The sequence below is a fragment of the Chlorocebus sabaeus genome, chromosome 21 (assembly GCF_047675955.1).
Source record: "Chlorocebus sabaeus isolate Y175 chromosome 21, mChlSab1.0.hap1, whole genome shotgun sequence".
NCBI classification, from domain to species: Eukaryota; Metazoa; Chordata; class Mammalia; order Primates; family Cercopithecidae; genus Chlorocebus; species Chlorocebus sabaeus.
In genome coordinates, this window is record NC_132924.1 from 77,765,388 (window position 1) to 77,789,626 (window position 24,239).

At 37.7% G+C, this 24,239-nt stretch overlaps 1 protein-coding gene across 2 annotated transcripts in view; it reads left to right on the forward strand.

The window, feature by feature from the left end:
• Positions 1-24,239, forward strand: part of LHFPL3 (LHFPL tetraspan subfamily member 3) — a 570,448-nt gene that overhangs the window by 382,470 nt on the left and 163,739 nt on the right. For both annotated transcript variants that reach the window (XM_007982482.3, XM_007982481.3), the window contains exon 2: positions 23,783-24,019. In XM_007982482.3, the coding sequence (XP_007980673.1) occupies positions 23,783-24,019 (237 nt within the window). The remainder of the gene's footprint in view (positions 1-23,782; positions 24,020-24,239) is intronic.

The window sequence follows — 24,239 nt, forward strand, 5'->3', positions numbered from 1 at the left end:
ATGGTTGAAAGAATAATGGTCTGGGACTAAAAATGTTAAATTTTATGTTCAGTTACACTTGGTAGCCTGTGTCTCCCTTTTTTCCTCACATTGTTTCTCATTACAGCAGTTACACTGGATACCTTTGTAGACCTTTTCTCTCAAGTCCCTTGAGAGAAAAAATTAGATTTGTCTTCATCACCACTATCTCTGGACCTGGGACAGAAATAACAGTTACCTGACTGAAGAGACTATTTGCCAAGGATATGTAAAATGACTTTAGTTCTGGCCATGCAAAAAAAAAAAAAAAAAAAAAAAAATGCACCTCTTAAGACTCTCATCAGCTACTGACAAGAACTCCCTTAACTGAGACTATATTGCTCTAAAGTTCAACAACAACAACAAGGAAAATCAATGAAGTTCCTGCATTTTAGTTTAGGGATTTTGCTGCTAATTATTTTTAGGGATATCATTTTGGCAACTCAGCATGCCAATGCTTTGAAATAAGTTGGTCTACTTCTTAAAGTTCATGGAAACTTTAGTATTGTTGCACCACAAGACCATTTCTCAGTAACAGGCTTCAAGCCATGTACTGCAACATGAATATTTGTTGGTGAGTCTGATTTTTGCATTTTTTCTGAACTGCTTTGACCTTAGGTGTTGACTTTCATTAATTAAGTTAATTAATTTTGTTTCAAACTTTTGTTTCAGATCATCTATATCAGTCTCACCAATTCTTAGGTGAATCCACTCCCTATTTAATATTCTAATTTTACTGTCAGAAGAAAGCTCTGTATTTCCCTGAAACTATAAAAAATTGAACTCTGAAATTATATAATGGTTAAGAGGTAAAACAGCCGCCAGACTACCCAAGGCATCAATCCCAACACCTCAGTTACTACCTGTGACATTTGGCAAGTTATTTAAGATCTCTATTCTTGTTTCATTTTCTATAAAATGAGGGTAATAATAGTATCTACTTCATCAGGCTGTAATGATGTTTACATGAGTTGATTCATGTAAGACAATTAGAAGAGTGCTTGGCACATAGTAAATGCTCAATAAATGTTGGGTATTATTTTTGCATTGTCAAAATATCTTAGGAAAATGAAGACACTACTCGTTTTTGTTCCAATTTCCCTGACAATATTTTTTATTTTCTTCAACATTTGTCCAAACTATTAATCTCACTGGGGAGTCTGGACCTCCAATACCTAAATGATGACTGGCTTTATATAAAAATGATAATACTATTAGTGTCCAGGGATGAACACTGATAATATGAGAATAATGGGCAAGAATTTAGGTACTGAGCTCACCCTACATACTAGACTCATAACCTACTCCACACATTTACATCTAGGCCTCCCGATATGTTGCTTATCTTCATCAAGGTAGGTTTAGAGGTATGAAGGTTGAACACACAGGTAGTGCGTGTTCACACAGGTTGAGTGCATCAAAACCTAGAGAAAAAGGAACAGAATCCATATGTACTCTTTTTCAAATTTTCAAATGTGTCAAATGGCAAAAGTGTCAGGGAAATTTTATTTAGTACTATCACTCTGCAGTTATCAGAGGTATTCATGTTGATCATCCCTGTTTTAAGATAGAAAAGAGACAGAGAGTCTGTGGTGACAACCTCTGTAGGACTGGAGCTATTGAGATGCCAGCTGCAATTTAGATGCTTGCTGCAATTCAGATGAGTTCAGCCAAATAGCACACTGTAACCCCAACAGGGAGCCAGTGCTGAAAGAGACAAAGCTGAGACTAGCAAGACTTGGATTAGTCAAGTAATTAGTCAAGTAATTAGTGATATCCGAGGCAGAGTGGTAAGCCAAGCAGTAGATTGAGTCCTGCAGTAAGACGGCCCCAAGTCATGGCCTTTATGAACATCATTAGCTTTGGTCAAGGTGACCCATTCTCTTGGAACATAAATCAAGCTTGCCTTTAAGAAAAACAATATACACAGCTAGAACTAGGCAAAATATCAGGACTGCCGACAAGCAGGTTAGAAATAAGATCAAATTTTGGTCCCAACAGGAAACCATAAAACTAATCAAGAAACGAGACAGAACCATGTCACAAGCTGAGAAAACCCACAAGAGATTTATGAGAGGCTAGACTTGGAAGACACAGGTGCTCAGAGTTTATTCCATATAATAAAACTACAATTGATCTCATGCCCGTCAATTTGGGCCACAGTAACTACAAATTAGAAGTGAAGAACCTGTAAGTATCAAGAACATAACAACGTATTACTATGTGTAACATTATGTGGTATGCGGAATAATCCTCCTCCCTGCAGAGATATCCGCACCCTAATCTCTGGAACGTGTAAATACGTTAAGATACATGGAAAAGGGGAATTAAGGTTGCTGTTGCAATTCAAGTGGCTAATCAACTGACTTTATGATGAGGAGATTATTTTAGATTATTTGGATGGGCCCAATTTAATCATATAAGTCCTTAAAAGTAGAAAAAGAGGCAAAAGAGAAAGTCAGAGAGAGGATATGTGAAAAGGACTCAACCAAATGTCTTAAGTCAGTTTGGGGCCAGGCGTGGTGGCTCAAGCCTGTAATCCCAGCACTTTGGGAGGCCGAGATGGGCGGATCACGAGGTCAGGAGATGGAGACCATCCTGGCTAACACGGTGAAACCCCGTCTCTACTAAAAAATACAAAAAACTAGCCAGGCGTGGTGGCAGGCGCCTGTAGTCCCAGCTACTCGAGAGGCTGAGACAGGAGAATGGCATAAACCTGGGAGGCGGAGCTTGCAGTGAGCTGAGATCTGGCCACTGCACTCCAGCCTGGGTGACAGAGCGAGACTCCGTCTCAAAAAAAAAGTCAATTTGGCCTATTATAATAAACTGCCATGGACTGGGTAGCTTAGACAATGGAAATTTATTTCTCACAGTTCTAGTGGCTGGGAAGTCCAAGATCAAGGTACCAGCAGCTCTGGGATCTGGTAAGGGTCCATTTCTTGGTTTGCCAATGGTTGTCTTTTTGTTGTATCCTCATATGGCAGAAAACAGATACTAGCTCTGTGGCTGCTTCTTACAAGGGCACTAATCACATTCGTGAGGGCTGTATCCTTATGACCTAATTACCTCACAAAAGCACCACCTCCAAATACCATCACATTGCAAATTCTATTTCAACATACTAATTTTGGGGAGGACACTAACATGCCATCCATAGCACCCACCATTACTAGCTTTAAAGATAGAAGGAGACCATGAGTTAAAGAATGAAGGCAGCCTCTAGAAATTGGAACAGGCAAGGAAATAAATTGTGCCCTAGTGTCTTCACAAAAGAATGCAGTCTTACCAACACCTTGATTTTAGCTCAGTGAGACCCATATGAGAATTCTGATCTAGAGAACTATAAGATAGTAAGTATATGTTGTTTTAAGCCACCAAGTTTTTAGTGATTTGTTAGAGCAGCAACAGAAAATTAATACACATTACAATTGAGAAAATGTTTAATCTGGATTGTTTGACTCTTTAAAATCAGTGAAATCACAAAACCACAATTTGTCCCAAATAATAATTCTTTCGTATATAAACATCAAATCCCTTTAAAAAAATACAAACAATAGCTTGAAGAGGGAGAATGGGCAGTATTGGGCATGGGAAATGTATGTTCCTCTTCTTTTTATTCCCTCAAGTTGGGGTCAAGAAAAATAGGGATCAGTACCAAGGCCTAGATCTTGGCTACTCTAGATTGTTCTCAATTTCCATTTAGAAACTTTAAGCTCTGCTAATGACCATATGTTGATCTACAGCATGAATTAACATCCTCTACTCTGGGCAAATAGGTACTAATATTCTGGATTCAGAGAGTGGTAAAGAAATGCAAGAAAGACAAAGAAATTCTTTAGTGTAACATATTGGAATGTATACCACCCTAGCACTTTATTAAATGTTTCTAACTTTATTAGTCCATTTTCACATTGCTATAAAGAACTACCTGAGGCTGGGTAATTTATAAAGAAAAGAGGTTTAATTGACTCACAGTTCCACAGGTTGTGCAGATAGCATGGCTGGCAAGGCCTTAGGAAACTTACAATCATGGCAGAAGGCAAAGAGGAAAGAGGCACGTCTTACATGGCCAGAGCAGAAGGAAGACAGAAGGGGGAGGTACAACAAACTTCCAAACAACCAGATCTCATGAGAACTCACTCACTATCACAAGAATAGCAAGGGAGAAATCAGCCACCGTAATCCAATCAACTCCCACCAGACACCTCCCACAATACTGAGGATTACAATTCAACAAGAGATTTGTGTGGGGAGGACACAGCCAAAGCATATCACTAACTAGCAGACTTTACCAGTAATTTACATAAGCAGCATCCCAGAATTTAAAATGCTTTATATTTTCAAAATTCTACATTCTATCAACATTCCCAGCCTCGATTATAAGAAAGCCAAAGGAATTACAATAGATTTTTAAATGCCAGGAAGGAAACTGGAGCCTTCGGGTAAAGGGTGAAAATAGAGAGCCCCAAGGGGAGTAACGATACCAAGGCAGAAAGCAAATCTCAAGCTCCCTGCTCAGTTTCCAAAACCTTCCTCAGCTCTGCCACGGGCCACTTTAGCATCCATGTTCAAAGCAAAATTATCTTATAGGCATTTTGCTGTCAGGCTAAGACTGGTTTAAGTTTCATTTTAGTCTAGGGAAGTTATTGTTCTGATCACACATTGTTCTTCTTCAGATGTCTTACTGATCAAGGTTTTATTTATAAACTTTTGGCTACTGCGGTTAGAATGTGAAGTTGAAAGATGTGTAAAAACTGTTTTGACAGAACACTTAGTACACTGACTTCTTTCACCCTCCCTTGACCTGGTTTCTGTTCTGCCCTTTTGTTTTTGTTTTTTGTTTTTTGGGGTTTTTTTTTTTTTGGTGGTGGTTGTTTTTTGGTTTTTGGTTTTTTGATACCTACTGCCTTTTTCAATTAATTTCTCTAGAGACACTTTCTTGATCTAAAGCCCAGCATTCTCAATAAATATGTAAGTTATTGGAAGATCTTACCATAGATTGGTCATAGCCAAACATATTTTAAATTATCTATTTTTCACCATCTGGATAAATTGCTTCAAAGGAGTAGCAAAAAATGTGAAAGCCTAAAAAAAAAACTTTAAGGAAAGTCTGATGAGGAAAGGGAGCAAGAAATAAAGAAAAAAAAAGAACTCAAACAATTTGCCACAAGTCTGGGTTTGTTTTTTTTTTTAGCAGTTCTTCATTTTAGATGTAATAAGTCAGTGTCTTGGAGTTTGTATAACCTTAATCTTAAACATCCAAAGGGTGAGGGGATTGGAGGGAGGAAAATGATACTTAAGAAGAGTCAAATAGACATAAGGAACAATCAGCTTGAAGATTTTGTTATCTGGAACCCCACCATGCTGGTCTGCCCTTTTCAATATGGTGAAGAATGTAATTCAGTGTTTACACTAGATCATGTCTGTCCAGAATTATATTATAAGCCCTCTCTACAAAAAGATTGCCAACCACCCTCTAGCTTATGCAACTGTTCTTAAAATGTATAAAGAACAGGACTGGGTGCAGAGGGATATGTGTGTGTGTGTGCACATGTGCACACACGTACATGCTCGAGCTCTCTCTATATAATACACATATACATGTATATACTTATTTATATTTATATGTACATACTTATATACATGTGTATATGTACAGAGAGAGAGAAATTAGCTAAACTGTGAAAAAGTGTGACTTGGGTGCCTATTAAAAATATGTGCACTTTGGGAGGCCAAAGAGGGAGGATAGCTTGAGCCCAGAAGTTCAAAACCAGCCTGAGCAACATAGGGAGACCTCCATCTCTACAAAAATAAAAAACTAAGCTAGGCATTGTGGTGCCACTGCACTCTAACCTGAACGACAGAGTAAGACCCTGTCTCAAAAATATATATATGTGTATGTGTATGTATGTATATATGTGAATGTGTGAGTCTGATGCTCCCTTGAATAAGGGAAAGGTGGTCAGAGAAGCATTTGTCTTTCTTAAACTTTGTTCTACTTCCAATGTTTTAGTATGCAGTATTTATTTTTTCACATGTTTACTTTGAACAATTGTTTTTTACTATTTGAAGTTTTAAAAGCATTAAAATATTACTCTCAAGTACTATGTTAAATAGAAATAACAAGAGTGGTCATCCTTGCTTATTCCTGAGAAGATTTCAGTTTTTTAGCATTGAGTATGATGTTTGCTGTGGGCATTTTATACATGGTGTTCATTATTTTGAGGTAACTTCCTTCTATTCTTAATTCGTTGAGAGTTTTTATCATGAAAGGGTGTTGAATTTTCTCAAGTGCTTTCCCTATATATGTGGAGATGATCATGTGATTTTTATCCGTTATTCTGTTATTGTGGCATATCACATTGATTGATTTTTGTATGTTGAGCCCTCTTTGTATCCAAGGGATAAATCCCACTTGGCAATGTGTATGATCATTTTAATGTACTATTGAATTCAGTTTGTTGGTATTTTGTTCAGGATTTTTACATCTGTATTTATCAGGGATATCGGCCTGTAGTTTTCTTTTCTTGTGGTGGCTTTGCCTGGCTTTGGCATCAGAGTAATATTGGCCTTATAAAGCAAGCCTGGAAGTATTCCCTCTTCTATGATTTTTTGGATAAGTTTGAGAAGGATTAGGTGTTAATTATTTAAATGTATGGTAGAATTCACCACTGAACTGTAAGTCCTCACTGGAGCAATTAGGCAAGAGAAGAAATAAAAAGGCATCCAAATCAGGACCAAGTGTGGTGTCTCATGCCTGTAATCCCAGCACTTTGGGAGGCCAAAGAAGGCAGATCACAAAATCAGGAGTTCAAGACCACCCTGACCAACATGGTAAAACCCTGTCTCTACTAAAAATACAAAAATTAGCCAGGTGTGGTGGCATGAGCCTGTAGTCCCAGCTCCTTGGGAGACTGAGGCAGGAGAATAGCTTGAACCCGGGAATCGAAGGTTGCAGCGAGCCAAGATTGCACCACTCCAGCCTAGGTGACAGAGCAAGACTCCATTAAAAAAAAAAAAAAAGCCATCCAAATCAGAAAGGAAGTAAAATTTTCCTTGTTTGCAGTTGACATGATGTTATACAGAGAAAACCTTAAAGACTCCACCAAAAAACTGTTGAAACTAATAGACAAATCAGTAAAGCTGCAGTGTACAAAATCAACATACAAAATTCTGTTGGGTTTCTATACACTAACAATGAGCTATCTGAAAAAGGAAATTAGGAAAACAATCTTATTTATAATAGTACCAAAAAAAGAAAACACTTAGAAATAAACTTAACTAAAGAGGTGAAACACTTATATGCTGAAAACCACAATACATTGATGAAAGAAATTAAGGAAGACAAAAACAAATGGAAAGACATCTCATGTTTATGGATTGGAAGATTTATTACTATAAAAATGTCCATACTACCTAAAGCAGACTACATAGTCAATGCAAACTCTATCAAAATCCCAGTGGCATTTTTTTACAAAAATAGAAAAACCACTTATATAATTTACATAAAACCATGGAGGACCCTGAATAGCCAAATCAATATTAAGAAAGAACAAAACTAGAGACATCATACTTCCTGATTTCAGAATATATTACAAAGCTACAATAATTAAAACAGTACCATACTGACATAAAGACAGACATGTAGTCCAGTGGAATAGAATAGAGATCCCAGAAATAATTCCATACATGTATGGTCAACTAATCTTCTACATGAGCACCAAAAATATACAATGAAAAAAATGGTGTTGCATAAACTGGATATATACATTCAGAAGTATGAAATTGGACCCTTATCTTACACCACACACAAAAATCAAGTCAAAATGGATTGAGGACTTAAAAATAAGGCCTAAACTGTAAAACTCCTAGAAGAAAACATAGAGGGAAAGCCCTATGACATTAGTCTTGGCAATGATTTTATAAATATGACACCAAAAGCACAGGCAACAAAAGCAAAAATAGAAAAATGGGACTATATCAAACTAAAAAGCTTCTGCACAGCAAAGGAAATAATAAGCAAAGTGATAAGGCAACCTATGGCATGGGAGAAAATATTTGCAAACTCTATATCTGATACATGGTTAATTTACAAAATGTGTAAGGATACCCTACTACTCAATAGAGAAAAGCTAATAACCTGATTTTAAAATGGGTTAAAGACTTGAACATATGTTTCTCAAAAGAAGACATACAAGTGGCCAATGTGTATATAAAAATATTCTCAATGTCACTAATAATGAGGGAAGTGCATATCAAAACTACAGTAAGATACCACCTCATACTCATTAGGATGACTACTATAAAAAAAAAAGGCAATAACAATTGTTGGTAAGGATATGGAGAAATTGGAACTCTTGTATAGCATTGGTTGGATCCAAAATGGTACAGCTCCTATGAAAAACCATATGGCAGTTCCTCAAAAAACTAAAAATAGAACTACCATATGATCCAGAAATCCTACTTCTGAATATTATTCCAAAAGAATTGAAATCAGGGTCTCAAGGAGATATTAGTATTTCTATGTTTAGGGCAGCACTATTCACAATAACCAAGGTATAAAACCTACCTTTCTAAATGTCCATGGACAGATAGATGGATTACAAAATGTAGTATATACATACAATGAAATATGATTCTGCCTTTAAAAAGAAGGAAATTCTGCAATATGCAAAACCATAGATAAATCTTGAGGACATTATGCTAAGTGAAATAAGCCAGTCACAGAAGGACAAACACTTCATGTATCTATCTAAAATAGTCAAACTCATAGAATCAGAGAGTGGAATGGTGGCTGCCAGGGGCTGGAGGGAGGGAAAAATTGGGAGTTGCCAATCAATCAGCATAAAGTTTGGTTATGCAAGATGAATAAGTTCTAGAGATTTGTGGAACATTGTGCTTATAGTTAATAATACTATACTATATGCTTGAAATTTTATTAAGAGGGTGAATATAATGTCCTTACCACAATAAAATAAAATTAAGGGGAAAAAAGCTGCATTCATGCTACATTCTGTTTTAGGAAAGTGGCTAGAAATGGATACTCTGTTTCCAAAGGGGTCTTTTGGGCTTAGAAGTGCTGATCCTCATTGAGAAGGAATTAAATTACTCCTAAGGCCAGCCCTTGTATTTAGAAATTGTAATGCTGGTAGACAGACTGGCACAGAATTCCTGGCCTTATCTAACTTCAGCCTATAATGACTTTCCCTGAGCATCCTGGTAAGCCAGGGTGGAGAGTGAGTATACCTCCCTCTCTCCACCTGCTATGCAGGAAGACATTTAGTCAGCTCATGAATTATTAGGTTGGTGCAAAAGTAATTGCGATTTTTGCCATTAAAAGTAATGGCACAAGCACAATTATTTCTCATAATATGTATATGGAACACCAAGTGGATACAAATTTATTATCAAAATGAATAAACTAAATAGTAGGTAACCACTCAATAATCTGGACCCAGGCTCCCTGTTTTACAAATAAAGTAACTATGGCCCAAAGCGGTAGTCTAGAGGCACACAGAACTGTTAGCAGGGTAGCCATTGGTCTGTGTTACCTTGCTTTGAGTGTCACCTTGGCTGAAGCAGGTTTTGCTGGGAGAATGGTGATCCTGTTCATATGGAAAATGATGCTCTTTTCTTCTCTTAAGATCCTGTGGCTAAAATGCTGTTTAGATTTTAGCTTATGAAAATGTTGCCTAAGTCAAGTCCTCTCCTGCAAATTTCAGATGTGTTTGTGACCTGCCAGCATGTTCAGTTGGTATTTATTAAAATTTTTATTAAAATGTGTTCACTGAAATCCAAAGAAATTACTTTCAAAAAATAAAGTTTTATAAAAACTTAAATTAGAACCTAATTGATTTGTATCTTTCTTTATAAGAAGCAGAAATTATTCTACATACAAGTAGCCATATATATAAATTGATAAAGTACACATGCACACATACACACACATATATATAATCTTTAAAAGGAATATATACCTTTTAAGAACACACAAAAATGTTTACCTAACATAAAGCCAACTTAAAATATCAAGGCAAAAAAATCAAGCCAAAAAAAAGGGGGGATGAGTATTTTTGTACAATGTGTATGGAACAAACTATGTGTGTATATGAAACCAGCTACACAAATGTTTATACATAAATTTATGCAACAAAAGCTCATTAATTCCCATTCCACACATTTAGCATTTATAATTAGTCTAAATTTCTTGGCACTACATGTAAAATGAAATTCAAATTAGGTGAAATTCTAGTGTAAATACAAGAAATATTTATACATAAAAAACCAACAGTTTTTAAGTGTCATTTTATTAGTTCTTGTACTCAAAAAATGTCTAGTTATAAGTAACATGTTAAGCAATGCCAAGATTCTATAAGTGTTCTACTGATAAAACCAATATTTGAAAGTGATTTCACGTGTGTTGTTATTGTTCATATCTAGAGGATAATAGCATAGATGGTATTATTAATAAAAGCATAGATTCCAAAAGCATAGACTGCCTAGGTTCAAATCCTGATTCTGCCGTTTGTGGACTGTGTATGAACTCGAGCAAGTATTTGAAATTTCTATGCCTTTGTTCCCTCACATGTAAAAAAATAATAATGTCAAGATTGGTCGAGAAATAACAAATGGCAGCCTCCTAGCAGCCTCATATTTCCCCACCTGACCTCCGAACCAACTGAGAGCGATGGAGGAAGATGGCGACCAAAATAGCCCCTTTATTACAAAAAAGGCTAGGCAGAAGAACATGGCTGTGGCTCTATTAGCCAAAAGGACTTCCTAATCTGCACTCTCAGAACGAGACATACTGAATCTTCGTAGTCTCAGGCAGCACTCAAAAATCAGGCCTGCCTTCTACAGTAACCAAAACAGCATGGTATCGGTACCAAACAAATATATAGACCAATGGAACAGAACAGAGGCTTTAGAAATAACACCACACATCTACAACCATCTGATCTTTAACAAACCTGACAAAAACAAGAAAAGGGGAAAGGATTCCCTATTTAATAACTGGTGCTGGGAAAACTGGATAGCCATATGTAGAAAGCTGAAGCTGAATCCTTTCCTTACACCTTATACAAAAATTAACTCAAGATGGATTAAAGACTTAAATGTTAGACCTAAAACCATAAAAACCCTAGAAGAAAACTTAGGCAATACCATTCAGGACATAGTCATGGGCAAGGACTTCATGTCTAAAACACCAAAAGCAATGGTAACAAAAACCAAAATAGACACACAGGATCTAATTAAACTAAAGAACTTCTGCACGGCAAAAGAAACTACCATCAGAGTGAACAGGCAGCCTACAGAATGGGAGAAAATTTTTGCAATCTACTCATCTGACAAAGGGCTAATATCCAGGATCTACAAAGAACTCAAATAAATTTACAAGAAAAAAACCACCTCATCAAAAAGTGGGCAAAGGATATGAGCAGACACTTCTCAAAAGAAGACATCTATGCAGCCAACAGACATGTGAAAAACTGCTCATCATCACTGGCCAGCAGAGAAATGCAAATCAAAACCACAATGAGATACCATCTCACGCCAGTTAGAATGGTGATAATTAAAAAGTCAGGAAACAACAGATGCTGGAGAGGATGTGGAGAAATAGGAACGCTTTTACACTGCTGGTGGCAGTGTAAATTAATTCAACCATTGTGGAAGATAGTGTGGCGATTCCTCAAGGACCTAGAACTAGAATTACCATTTGACCCAGCAATCCCATTCCTGGGTATACACCCAAAGAATTATAAATCATGCTACTATAAAGACACATGCACATGTATGTTTATTGCAGCACTGTTCGCAATAGCAAAGACTTGGAGCCAAGCCAAATGTCCATCAGTGATAGACTGGATTAAGAAAATGTGGCACATATACACCATGGAATACTATGCAGCCATAAAAAAGGATGCATTCATGTCCTTTGCAGGGACACGGATGAAGCTGGAAACCATCATTCTGAGCAAACTATCACAAGGACAGAAAGCCAAACACCGCATGTTCTCACTAATAGTGGGAATTGAACAATGAGATCACTTGGACACAGGGCGGGGAACATCACACACTGGGGCCTGTCAGGGGGTGGGGGCACTGGGGGAGGGATAGCATTAGGAGAAATACCTAATGTAAATGATGAGTTGATGGGTACAGCAAACCAACATGGCACATGTATACCTATGTATCAAACATGCATGTTGTGCACATGTACCCTAGAACTTAAAGTATAATAAAACAAATAATATGACCTGCCTTATGTAGGATGTACAGCATGAAGGAGTAGAACATATGCTCCGTGTGGACAAACTACTCCTAAGGCAGGGAAAGGAAAGGGCTGGAGAGGCATGCCCAGTTCCTCTTTGACACTCATCAGGTAACTCATTCCACTGCCATGGAAAGGAATGAGAAGTGGAATAAGGGGCCAAGAGTATTTAAGGAAAAATTCCTCTTTGTGGAAACTGAAGGTGTCAGGAAGAAGTGTTCTCATGTTTCTCTTAGCTTTATTGGAGAATCAAATGAGATGATGCCTGTCAAGTGTGCCCCATATATGGTAACTGTTCAATCAATATTAGCTATTATTGTGATGTGTATTATTCTTATTAACTATATCATTATCAGGATTTCAATGAATGTGACTGGACCCATGGTATGTTCAGAAGCCATCTAGTGGTGCTCTAGAGATCAGAACTGTTTTTAATTTTTTAAGTTCTAAATTCTGATTTCATTTTATTTGGCTATTAACCCTTAAAATTTGGGTAAATTAGCAAGTGATGTTATTTATTTTTCCTCTTGTCTGGCAACATATTCTACAAAAGGTATTTCTCCATTAACTAGATAGTTCATACATGCAAGTGTGGACGAACTCTTGATCATCTGCTTATAGCCGTGGTCTAAGCTGATACCGCACAGTGTGTGGATGTATATATAGATCCTTTTAGTTGGACAAACTGGAGCTGAGTATTTTGGCAGAGCAGAGGCTTTTCTCATCATCAGACACAACATTCTAACTCTTCTCTTTTGAGAGCCCTGTGTTTATATTTTCTTTTCTCCTCCATCTCTCTAAGGGATGTTATATCTTTTGTGTTATGATCCCAAGTTAAATGCCCATAAAATTATATTGTGTTTAAAGCCAAAATTTACCAGGACACAATGTGTTTTCTTCACCACACTCTAAACCACAGTATTTCATGTCCTGGATTGTCTAGTGACTCCATTTTCAGAAGAGACTAAGGTGTAAATATTATACTTTTTCTAGAGGTATAAATATTATAGCTCAAGTTTGTCAGCCACATGCCAATAAAGAAGTGATAGGAATGAGCCTTCTATCTCTTTTACCAGGTGTTTAGAGTGACAGTCCTCGTGTGAAAGTTCCCCCTCCATAGCCTGGCAGTGTCTGCTGGCATCAATTTCTTCAACTACTGTATGCCTGAATAATTGACAGAGCTAAGTGGATGCAGGTTCCTTTTTTTCACCAAGTTCCCCTTGAGTGCTTCAGCAACATGAGGCAATTTATCATGTTTTTTGTGCAACAGTGCATAGACTTTTTAAAGAATGCATTTAGACTTTCTCTTCTTGTTCAGAAAATAATTTTAGTTCTCAGGTTCACAACATGAAAAGCCCCAGTTGGAATAGTTAGACCAGCAGTACCAGCAGGCCCAAGTAACCCAAGTCATAGACCCCCTATTGCTTTTTTCATTTTGCTTCATTTTCCTTTGAAGAAAGACCCAATTACAAAGGTTTGTGGATTTTTCTAAGGATGTTCCCTCCATAGAGGTTACATTCAGCTCTTTAGCAAGAAAAATGCCAGAGAAATTAGTGGCTCTGGGGAACCACTAGCCATTTGTGTACTATTTCAGAAGAACCCATTGTGGGCATCAGTAGCCTCTACACAGAGATTCCTTTCAGAATGCAAATGTTTCTTAACCATTTGGAAGGTACCTAAAATTGAAATCAACAGTGATATCCTCACAAGGGCGCTTCTGTTGTATACTCTGCGTTAGAAGATGTCATGGCATGGTTTCTTTTCATCATTCTTCTCTGCTCACCTCCAGCTTGTGAGCTCTCATTTCTCTTTAGCGTTCAAGAATGTTCTCTCAGCCCAGTGGTGTGGCTCACGCCTGTAATCCCAGCACTTTGGGAGGCAGAGATGGGTGGATCACTTGAGGTCAGGAGTTTGAGACCAGCCTGACCAACATGGTGAAACCCTGTCTCTACGAAAAATGCAAAAATTAGTTGGGTGTGGCGGCAGGCACCTATAATCCCAGCTACTTAGGAGGCTGAGACAGGAGAATCGCTTGAACCCGGGAGGCAGAGGTTGCAGTGAGCCAAGATCGTGCCATTGCACTCCAGCCTGGGCGACAGAGCAAGACTCTGTCTAAAAAAAAAAAAAAAAAAAAAAAAACCTGCACGTTGTTCACATGTACCCTAGAACTTAAAAAAAAAGGAATTGGATTTAAAAAAAAAAAGATGATCTCTGATATACTTCCAGAAAACCTGCTTGCTGCCAAAATGAAGAAACACATATCTGCAAGGAGGTTAGTCATTTCCTAGGTGACATTTTAATAAGAAACCCATTTTTGGATAATAGTCCAATTGAAACTAATTCTTTACTATCCCTCCTGGTCAGGAAATAACATGTCCAAATTAATCTAATGTCCTGGTGCCTTGTATACTCTAATGTTTACTATAGTGATCGTGCTACATCTTAAAGGATTATCAATTTGTGAAGAATCAGAAATAACTAATTATAAAGCCAAGAAGAATATTATTTAAACTTTCATTGACTGAGGCATTAGCCTAGGATCTTGCAGGTACTTCTTAGGATTAGGAACAGCTGTTAGTTTCCAGTGGCTATACAAATCGTGCAGGTTAATAAGGTTCTGGTTAACAGAATGCCAGAAAACAGAAATGTATTACAGCACTCAAGCATTAATGCAGAATATAATAGTCATGCCTTTCCAAAGAAACCAACAGAGCCTAAACTATTTTAATGGCTTAAATTAAATATACTAAACTTTGGGGGTGTTAACCTTTCAGAAACAGAACAAAATAGCCAAGTAGGAGGAGTTTGGATAGGAGGAGAAGAAAATGTACATTTTGATAATACATGTCAGAAAATAAAACTTTTGTTATGCTATGGCCATCTAAAGTTTTAAAAGCTTTTAAGTGCAATTGTGCGCTTTTTAACCCTACCATACAACTATTTAGATTTTCAAAACAGAGAATTTAGAAAGGGATGAAGTCTTTCACTTTAAGAAAGCTAAATGATGAGAACACATGGGCACACAGAGTGGAACACCACACACTGGGACCATTCAGAGGGGGGAGGTTGGGAGGAGGGAGAGGACCAGGAAAAATAACTAATGGGTATTAGCTTAACACCTGGATGATGAAATAATCGTACAACAAACCCCATGACACAAGTTTACCTATGTAACAAACCTGCACATGTACCCCTGAACTGAAAAGCTCAAAAAAAAGAATATATCCAAAAAGAAAAAAGAAAAGGCTGACAAGAAGTAGATGGAGAACTCATACACACTGCAGTGCCCTGTAGCCTGAAGAACTGAAATATCCTTGCTAGGTGGGCTAAACATTTTTTTCCAGGCACCCAAAACCCTGACCTTGTTAGCCTGGTTTCAAGCGTTCTCTAGCCAGCCAACTCTCTTGCATTATTGAAAATAAGAGTTGCATCTCAGAAATTCTTATTCTGTAACTTTCAGCAAAATAGCCATTGCATAAAGTACTGTTGTATATTATTCCATCTATCTTCTCATATTCTTCGCTTAAAATTTCATTTAGAAAGCCATATACTTTGAAAACAGGGAACAACGGCTTGCCATTCTTATTCCCCTGTGGTTTTAATTCAGAGTTAATTCTACCTCTGTTTTTTTATCCCAATTTGAAATTTAGAGTTTCCAGAAATGAAAGTTCTAAGATAGCCTACCTTTAAGACAGAAGGACTTTGAGAAAAGACATCTTTGTTGACCTAACCATTCCACACACATCCTTTTCCAGTGAAGTTGCCCTATAATGTTCAGTAACCTGCCTGAGCTTACGTCAGTTGGTGATTTCTATTAACTTCAGCTGAGCCCGGGCGCGGTGGCTCACGCCTGTAATCTCAGCACTCTGGGAGGCTGAGACGGGCGGATCACGAGGTCAGGAGATTGAGACCATCCTGGTTAATACGGTGAAACTCCGTCTCTACTAAAAAATACAAAAAAAAAAAAAAAAAATAGCCGGGCGAGGTGGTGGGCATCTGTAGTCCCAGCTACTCGGGAGGCTGAGGCAGGAGAATGGCGTGAACCCGGAAGGCAGAGCTTGCAGTGAGCCGAGCTCGCGTCACTGCACTCCAGCCTGGGCAACACAGCGAGACTCCGTCTCAAAAAAAAAAAAAAAAAACTTCAGTTGAAACTGTAATATAAGTTATTCTTCAGGTGATTCCCATTTGTAAAATAAAAATATTCAATTTTCTTTTTTTTCTTTATAAGAAACTAATTTTCTCACAAAATTATTTAATATGTAAAAACCATTTAGAATATTTTTAAATATTCCAAGTAATCGTTAGAGGTGTTTTTTTTTTTTCAACTATAATTTGAATTCAAAGATCTTCTGCATCCTCCTAAATAAAAAGAGTTCTTTTCATGGAACCCATGTGTTTTAACAATGTTATCACTAGACAATGCCTTAGAGAGCAAGTTGGATACTGACTAGTGACTGCTGGGAGATACAGAGAGAACAGAAATTTGAAAACATTTTCAAATCACCAACTTTACCTTTTAAAAATTATTCTCGGCAGGGTGTGGTGCTCACACCTGCAATCCCAACACTTTGGGAGGCTGAAAAGGGCAGATCATGAGGTCAGGAGTTCAAGACCAGCCTGGCCAACATGGTGAAACCCCATCTCTACTCAAAACACAAAAAATTAGCTGGGCTTGGTGGCATGTGCCTGTAATCCCAGCTACATGGGAGGCTGAGGCAGGAGAATTGCTTTAACCCCGGAGGTAGAGGTTGCAATGAGCCAAGATCACTCCACTGCACTCCAGCCTGGGTGACAGAGTGAGACTCTGTCTCAGGCAATAAATAATAATAATAATAATAATAATAATATTCTCCCAAGTACTTGTAATCTGTTGTCTAATGATAACAAATTTGCTTCTGTTAAATGTCAACTAAATATGAACCCATCTTCAACTAGATTTGAGACTGTGATATTGACCTCCATGAACCATATTTTAGAGTGTATTACATCTCCTTTAACTGTTCATTCATTTTCCCATTTTCAAACATATTTTAGTGCCTGTTATGTAGTTGCACTATTTTAGTTGCTATATATTTGATAATGGACTAAAGACTTTTTTTTATGGTCCTGTGTACATGTGCAGGTTCCTTACATAGGTGAATGTGTGCCATGGTAACTTGCTGCACCTATCACCTAGGTATTAAGCCTAGCATGCATTAGCTATTTTTCCTGATGTGCTCCTTCACCCTGCCAGACCCAACAGGCCCCAGTGTATGTTATTCACCCCTGTGTCTGTGTGTTCACATTGTTCAGCTCCTTCTTGCAAGTGAGACCATGCGGTGTTTGGTTTTCTGTTCCTGCATTAGTTTGCTAATGACTTCCAGCTCTATCCATGTCCTTGCAAAAGACATGATTTCACTCCTTTTTATGGATGCATGGTATTCCATGGTATATATGTACCACATTTTCTTTATCCAGTCTATCATTAATGGGCATCTGGGTTGATTCCATGTCTTCACTATTGTGAATAGTGCTGCAATAAACATATGCATACATGTGTCTTTATAATACAATGGTTTATGTTCCTTTGGGTATACCCAGTAATGGGATTGCTGGGTCAAATGCTATTTCTGGTTCTAGGTCCTTGAGGAATTGCCACACTGTCTTCTACAATGGTTGAACCAATTTACATTCTCACTAACAGTGTAAAAGTGTTCCCATTTCTCCACAACCTCACCAGTATCTGTTGCTTCTCAGGTTTTTTTTTTTTTTTTTAATTTATTTATTATTATTATACTTTAAGTTGTAGGGTACATGTGCACAACGTGCAGGTTTGCTACATATGTATACTTGTGCCATGTTGGTGTGCTGCACTCATCAACTCGTCATTTACATCAGGTATAACTCCCAATGCAATCCCACCCCCCTCCCCCCCCCCATGATAGGCCACGGTGTGTGATGTTCCCCTTCCCGAGTCCAAGTGATCTCATTGTTCAGTTCCCACCTATGAGTGAGAACATGCGGTGTTTGGTTTTCTGTTCTTGTGATAGTTTGCTAAGAATGATGGTTTCCAGCTGCATCCATGTCCCTACAAAGGACACAAACTCATCCTTTTTTATGGCTGCATAGTATTCCATGGTGTATATGTGCCACATTTTCTTAATCCAATCTGTCACTGATGGACATTTGGGTTGATTCCAAGTCTTTGCTATTGTGAATAGTGCTGCGATAAACATACATGTGCATGTGTCTTTATAGCAGCATAATTTATAATCCTTTGGGTATATACCCAGTAATGGGATGGCTGGGTCATATGGTACATCTAGTTCTAGGTCCTTGAGGAATCGCCATACTGTTTTCCATAATGGTTGAACTAGTTTACAATCCCACCAACAGTGTAAAAGTGTTCCTATTTCTCCACATCCTCTCCAGCACCTGTTGTTTCCTGACTTTTTAATGATCGCCATTCTAACTGGTGTGAGATGGTATCTCATTGTGGTTTTGATTTGCATTTCTCTGATGGCCAGTGATGATGAGCATTTTTTCATGTGTCTGTTGGCTGTATGAATGTCTTCTTTTGAGAAATGTCTGTTCATATCCTTTGCCCACTTTTGGATGGGGTTGTTTGTTTTTTCCTTGTAAATTTGTTTGAGTTCTTTGTAGGTTCTGGATATTAGCCCTTTGTCAGATGAGTAGATTCCAAAAATTTTCTCCCATTCTGTAGGTTGCCTGTTCACTCTGATGGTAGTTTCTTTTGCTGTGCAGAAGCTCTTTAGTTTAATGAGATCCCATTTGTCAATGTTTGCTTTTGCTGCTGTTGCTTTTGGTGTTTTAGACATGAAGTCTTTGCCCATGCCTATGTCCTGAATGGTACTACCTAGGTTTTCCTCTAGGATTTTTATGGTATTAGGTCTAACATTTAAGTCTCTAATCCATCTTGAATTAATTTTCGTATAAGGAGTAAGGAAAGGATCCAGTTTCAGCTTTCTACTTACGGCTAGCCAATTATCCCAGCACCATTTATTAAATAGGGAATCCTTTCCCCATTTCTTGTTTCTCTCAGGTTTGTCAAAGATCAGATGGCTGTAGATGTGTGGTATTATTTCTGAGGACTCTGTTCTGTTCCATTGGTCTGTATCTCTGTTTTGGTACCAGTACCATGCTGTTTTGGTTACTGTAGCCTTGTAGTATAGTTTGAAGTCAGGTAGCGTGATGCCTCCAGCTTTGTTCTTTTGACTTAGGATTGTCTTGGAGATGCAGGCTCTTTTTTGGTTCCATATGAACTTTAAAGCAGTTTTTTCCAATTCTGTGAAAAAGCTCATTGGTAGCTCGATGGGAATGGCATTGAATCTATAAATTACCTTGGGCAGTATGGCCATTTTCACGATATTGATTCTTCCTATCCATGAGCATGGTATGTTCTTCCATTTGTTTGTGTCCTCTTTTATTTCACTGAGCAGTGGTTTGTAGTTCTCCTTGAAGAGGTCCTTTACATCCGTTGTAAGTTGGATTCCTAGGTATTTTATTCTCTTTGAAGCAATTGTGAATGGAAGTTCATTCCTGATTTGGCTCTCTGTTTGTCTGTTACTGGTGTATAAGAATGCTTGTGATTTTTGCACATTAATTTTGTATCCTGAGACTTTGCTGAAGTTGCTTATCAGCTTAAGGAGATTTTGGGCTGAGACAATGGGGTTTTCTAAATAAACAATCATGTCATCTGCAAACAGGGACAATTTGACTTCTTCTTTTCCTAACTGAATCCCCTTGATTTCTTTCTCTTGCCTGATTGCCCTAGCCAGAACTTCTAACACTATGTTGAATAGGAGTGGTGAGAGAGGGCATCCCTGTCTTGTGCCAGTTTTCAAAGGGAATTTTTCCAGTTTTTGCCCATTCAGTATGATATTGGCTGTGGGTTTGTCAGCTTCTCAGGTTTTTAATAATCACCATTCTGACTGGCATGAGATGGCATCTCATTGTGGTTTTGATTTGCATTTCTCTAATGATGAGTGATGTTGAGCTTTTTTTCATGTTTGTTAGCCGCATAAATGTCTTCTTTTGAGAAGTATCTGTTTATATCCTTTACCCACTTTTTAATTGGTTTGTTTGTGTTTTGTCTTGTAAATTTGTTTAAGTTTCTTGTAGATTCTGAATATTAGACCTTTGTCAGATAGATAGATTGCAAAACTTTTCTCCCATTCTGTAGGTTGTCTGTTCACTTTGATGATAGTTTCTTCTGTATAGAAGCTGTTCAGTTTAATTAAATCTCATTTGTCAATTTTTGCTTTTGTTGCAATTGTTTTTGATGTTTTCCTCATGAAATCTTTGGCCATGCCTATGTCCTGAATGGTATTGCCTAGATTTTCTTTTAGGGTTTTTATAGCTTTGAGTTTTACATTTAAGTTGGACCAAAGACTCTTTCTTCAGAAAGTGTATAGTCTCTTAATTGAGATAATACTTGTAAATAAATAACTATAACAATGTAAAAAGTAACCAGGACCCTAAACTAGGACTTGTCAACAGCTATGAAAGTGCAGAGACAGGCAATGTTACAAATCAAGAAGAATTTGAGATGGCTTGCTCTGTGGAGGATGTTACATTTGGCTTGAGTGCTAAAAGATATTTAACAATGGAACATTTAGGGAAAATCATGGCAAATACCCCAAAGAGAGGAGAAAAAAGAAAGATCCAAAAACTTGGGGTCATGTGAGGTTCAACTCAGGTGTAAAAGTAAGTGGGGTTTGGATTACAGAGTTTTTGATACCTGACTAAGATGCCTGCCTGTTCTTTAACGTCCAGTAGGGAGCCAGCAAAAATGTTGGGCTTGATGATCTAGGCAATCACGTGTAACCTGGATTTGAGTGAGGGTAAACTGAAGGCAGAGAAAAGTTAGGACTCTTTACGAGAAGTATTGAAGGGCCAAAGTAGGGGAGTGTCAATAATACCTACCTATGCAGAAAGAGTGCACAGGTAGATTAGAGAAGCATGGCAACACTTGGGATGTGGGTCAAAGAAAAGAGAAGAATCAAATATGACCCGCAGTTTTGAACCATTATTCTGTAAAAAAAACAAAACATAACTAAAGGAGAGTTCTCCCAGGCAGCCTTTCTACTTGTCACCCCTCCTGGTTTCTGTCTCCTCCAGACCTGCCCTGTAGAGCCATGTACCTGCTAAAAAGGAAGAAAGTAGGTACCCATTCCTGTATTGTTCAGTAAGCTGTGGTAAAGCAAGAGTTATATAGCAACCCTCTTGCCAGCTTCAGGAATTATTTGACCCTGATAGTCACAGAACTCTAACTCAGTGTGGCTAAGCTACATACCCTGGAAACAGTAACCCACCATGATGCATAGCCCTTGCCTGCTTTGCAACCTCGGCGTGATCACTTTCTCCAACCCAGTAACTGATCTCCCTATAGTTCCTCAAACACAGCAAGCCTCTTTCCAACACCAGAATCTTTGCACATGCTGTTCCCTGGAACATCTTTCATGCTAATTTCACTTGTCTAGTTTTTAGTCTGTTTTTGGCCTTAGCTTAAATGTTGCCCCCTCAAGAGGCCTTACCTGACCACCTTTTCTAAGGAAGGGCCAACTCTTTATTTTCTATCTGAGTCTTTAGTTTCTTTCCTAGTTAGTACTTACTACAATGTACAACTATTTTATCTGTATGCTTACTCATTTTCTTTTTGCCTCTTCTCCTGACAAAACATTAGCTCCATAATAACATAAACCATGGCTCTTCTCCTGGTCACTGTATCCCTAGCACCAAGAACAGCACTTGGTACTTCATAGGAGATACTCAATAAGCAATTGTTGAAGGAATTAGTGAATGAGTGGATGAACCCACTTGTTCAGAAAGCTTTGTATAACCAAAAAATAGGATCCTGAGTAATTCAATGAAATATTCAAAGAGAACAATGGCTACTTTTCTTTTTTAATTTTCAAAGTAACCTCTTCCTATAAAGTGTATTTATAGAATTACCACAGTAATATTTGGGAAATTGAATGTAAGTATTCTCCAGGATTTCTTAATTTCCATAAAAGCTCTGTGGTGCCATAATATATTGCAGTGTTTTTCAGCCTTATTAAAAATGAAATCGGATGGAGAATAGAAGAGAAAATATCAGCATGCATTGCATGTGGTAAGCATAGTTTCAAGAAACTTTTTTTATTGACACATAATAATTGCACATATTTATGGCAAACATATAATGTGAGGTTTTAATACATATTTATTGTGTAAAAATTAAAACAGAATATTTAGTATATCCATCACCTCATACATTTATCATTTCTTTGTGGCAAGAACATTCAAAATCCTCTCTTCTAGCTATTTTGGAAGGTATAATGTAATGTTGTCAACTAATAGTCATCCTACTGTGCAATAGAACACCAGAAATAATTCCTCCTATCTAACTGTAACTTTGTACCTGTTGACCAGTCTCTACCTACCCTTCTTCCTCAGTCCTCCCAAGCCTCTGATAACCAGTATTTTACTCCACTTCTATGAGATCAACTCCTTTAGAGTCTATGTATAAGGGAGATCATGTGATATTTATCTTTCTGTGCCTGGCTTATTTCACTTAACACAGTGTCCTCCGGGTTCATTCATGTTGCTGCAAATGAAAGGATTTCATTCTTTTGATAGCTGAATAGCATATGCTTATATAACATTTTATTTATCCATTCATCCACTGATAGACATTAGGTTGATTCTATACCTTGGCTATTGTGAAGAGTGTTGTAATAACATGGGAGTTCAGATATCTCTTTGACATACTGATTTTATTTCCTTTGGACATATACCCAGTAGTGGGATTGCTGAATCATATTGTAGTTCTATTTTTAATTTTTTTAGGAACCTCCAAATTGTTTTCCAGATGGCTGTACCAGTTTACATTTCCACCAATCGTGTATTATAGTTCTCCTTTCTCTATATCCATACCAGAAAAACAAAGAAAAAGGGAGAAAAGATGAAACTTTTCTGTGGCAGGGGAAGAGGGAGGATCCCAGTATAACAATATTTTTTTATCATGATTCAAAGTCAGTACACACTCTAGTGTTTGCCATATTATCCTTTTGTGGCTGCTGTCATAGCTCCTCAAAGCCAGCCTTGAATTGTTATTTTCAGTATTATGATTCCTTATAACCTATTTGTAATGGAAGCCTTCCCACAAATGCACCCAAAATTTCCTTTTCTTAATATTTTCTTATAGATCAACCTACCTTAACCTCCTTCAGGATGCTTGGACTCACAGTAAAGTGCATTCCCAGAGTTTCTTTCAATGTAGGGTGCTGGGCTGCTTTGACCTTAACCAGCAAAATACACACACGTGCATGTGTGCACGCGCGCACACACGCACACACACACACATTCAGAGTGAAAGTGGTAAGATTTGCTGTTTTTTAAATCAAGAATAATTTGAAACAATGATTTGACAGGCAATGGAAACATTTGCTAAGTTAAAAATTTGTTGACTTATCTTTTTTTTTCTTGTGTTTTTCTCTCTTTCTCTCCTAGCTGCCTGCCTTGTGCTTGGCTGTATGATCTTCCCTGATGGCTGGGACTCAGATGAAGTAAAACGGATGTGTGGAGAAAAGACAGACAAGTACACTCTCGGGGCCTGCTCAGTCCGCTGGGCATACATCCTGGCTATTATTGGAATTTTGGATGCCCTGATCCTCTCGTTTCTAGCATTTGTGCTTGGTAATCGACAAGACAGCTTGATGGCAGAGGAACTGAAGGCAGAAAATAAAGGTAAGATTGCTTTAGGGAACTCTTACCTGGATGCCTAAAGCACAAAAAAAAATGGTGCTTTCCATTCTTTCCCCTCAAATACTACTGCTTCCCCTGTGGTTCTAATTTGCTGCCTCTTTTAATACTGTGTAGTTTGCAGACTTTACCCCAGACTCAACTCAAGAAGCTTACACAATAAAAATATAATATTATATTTACTTATCTTTCTGATGCTCCCTTA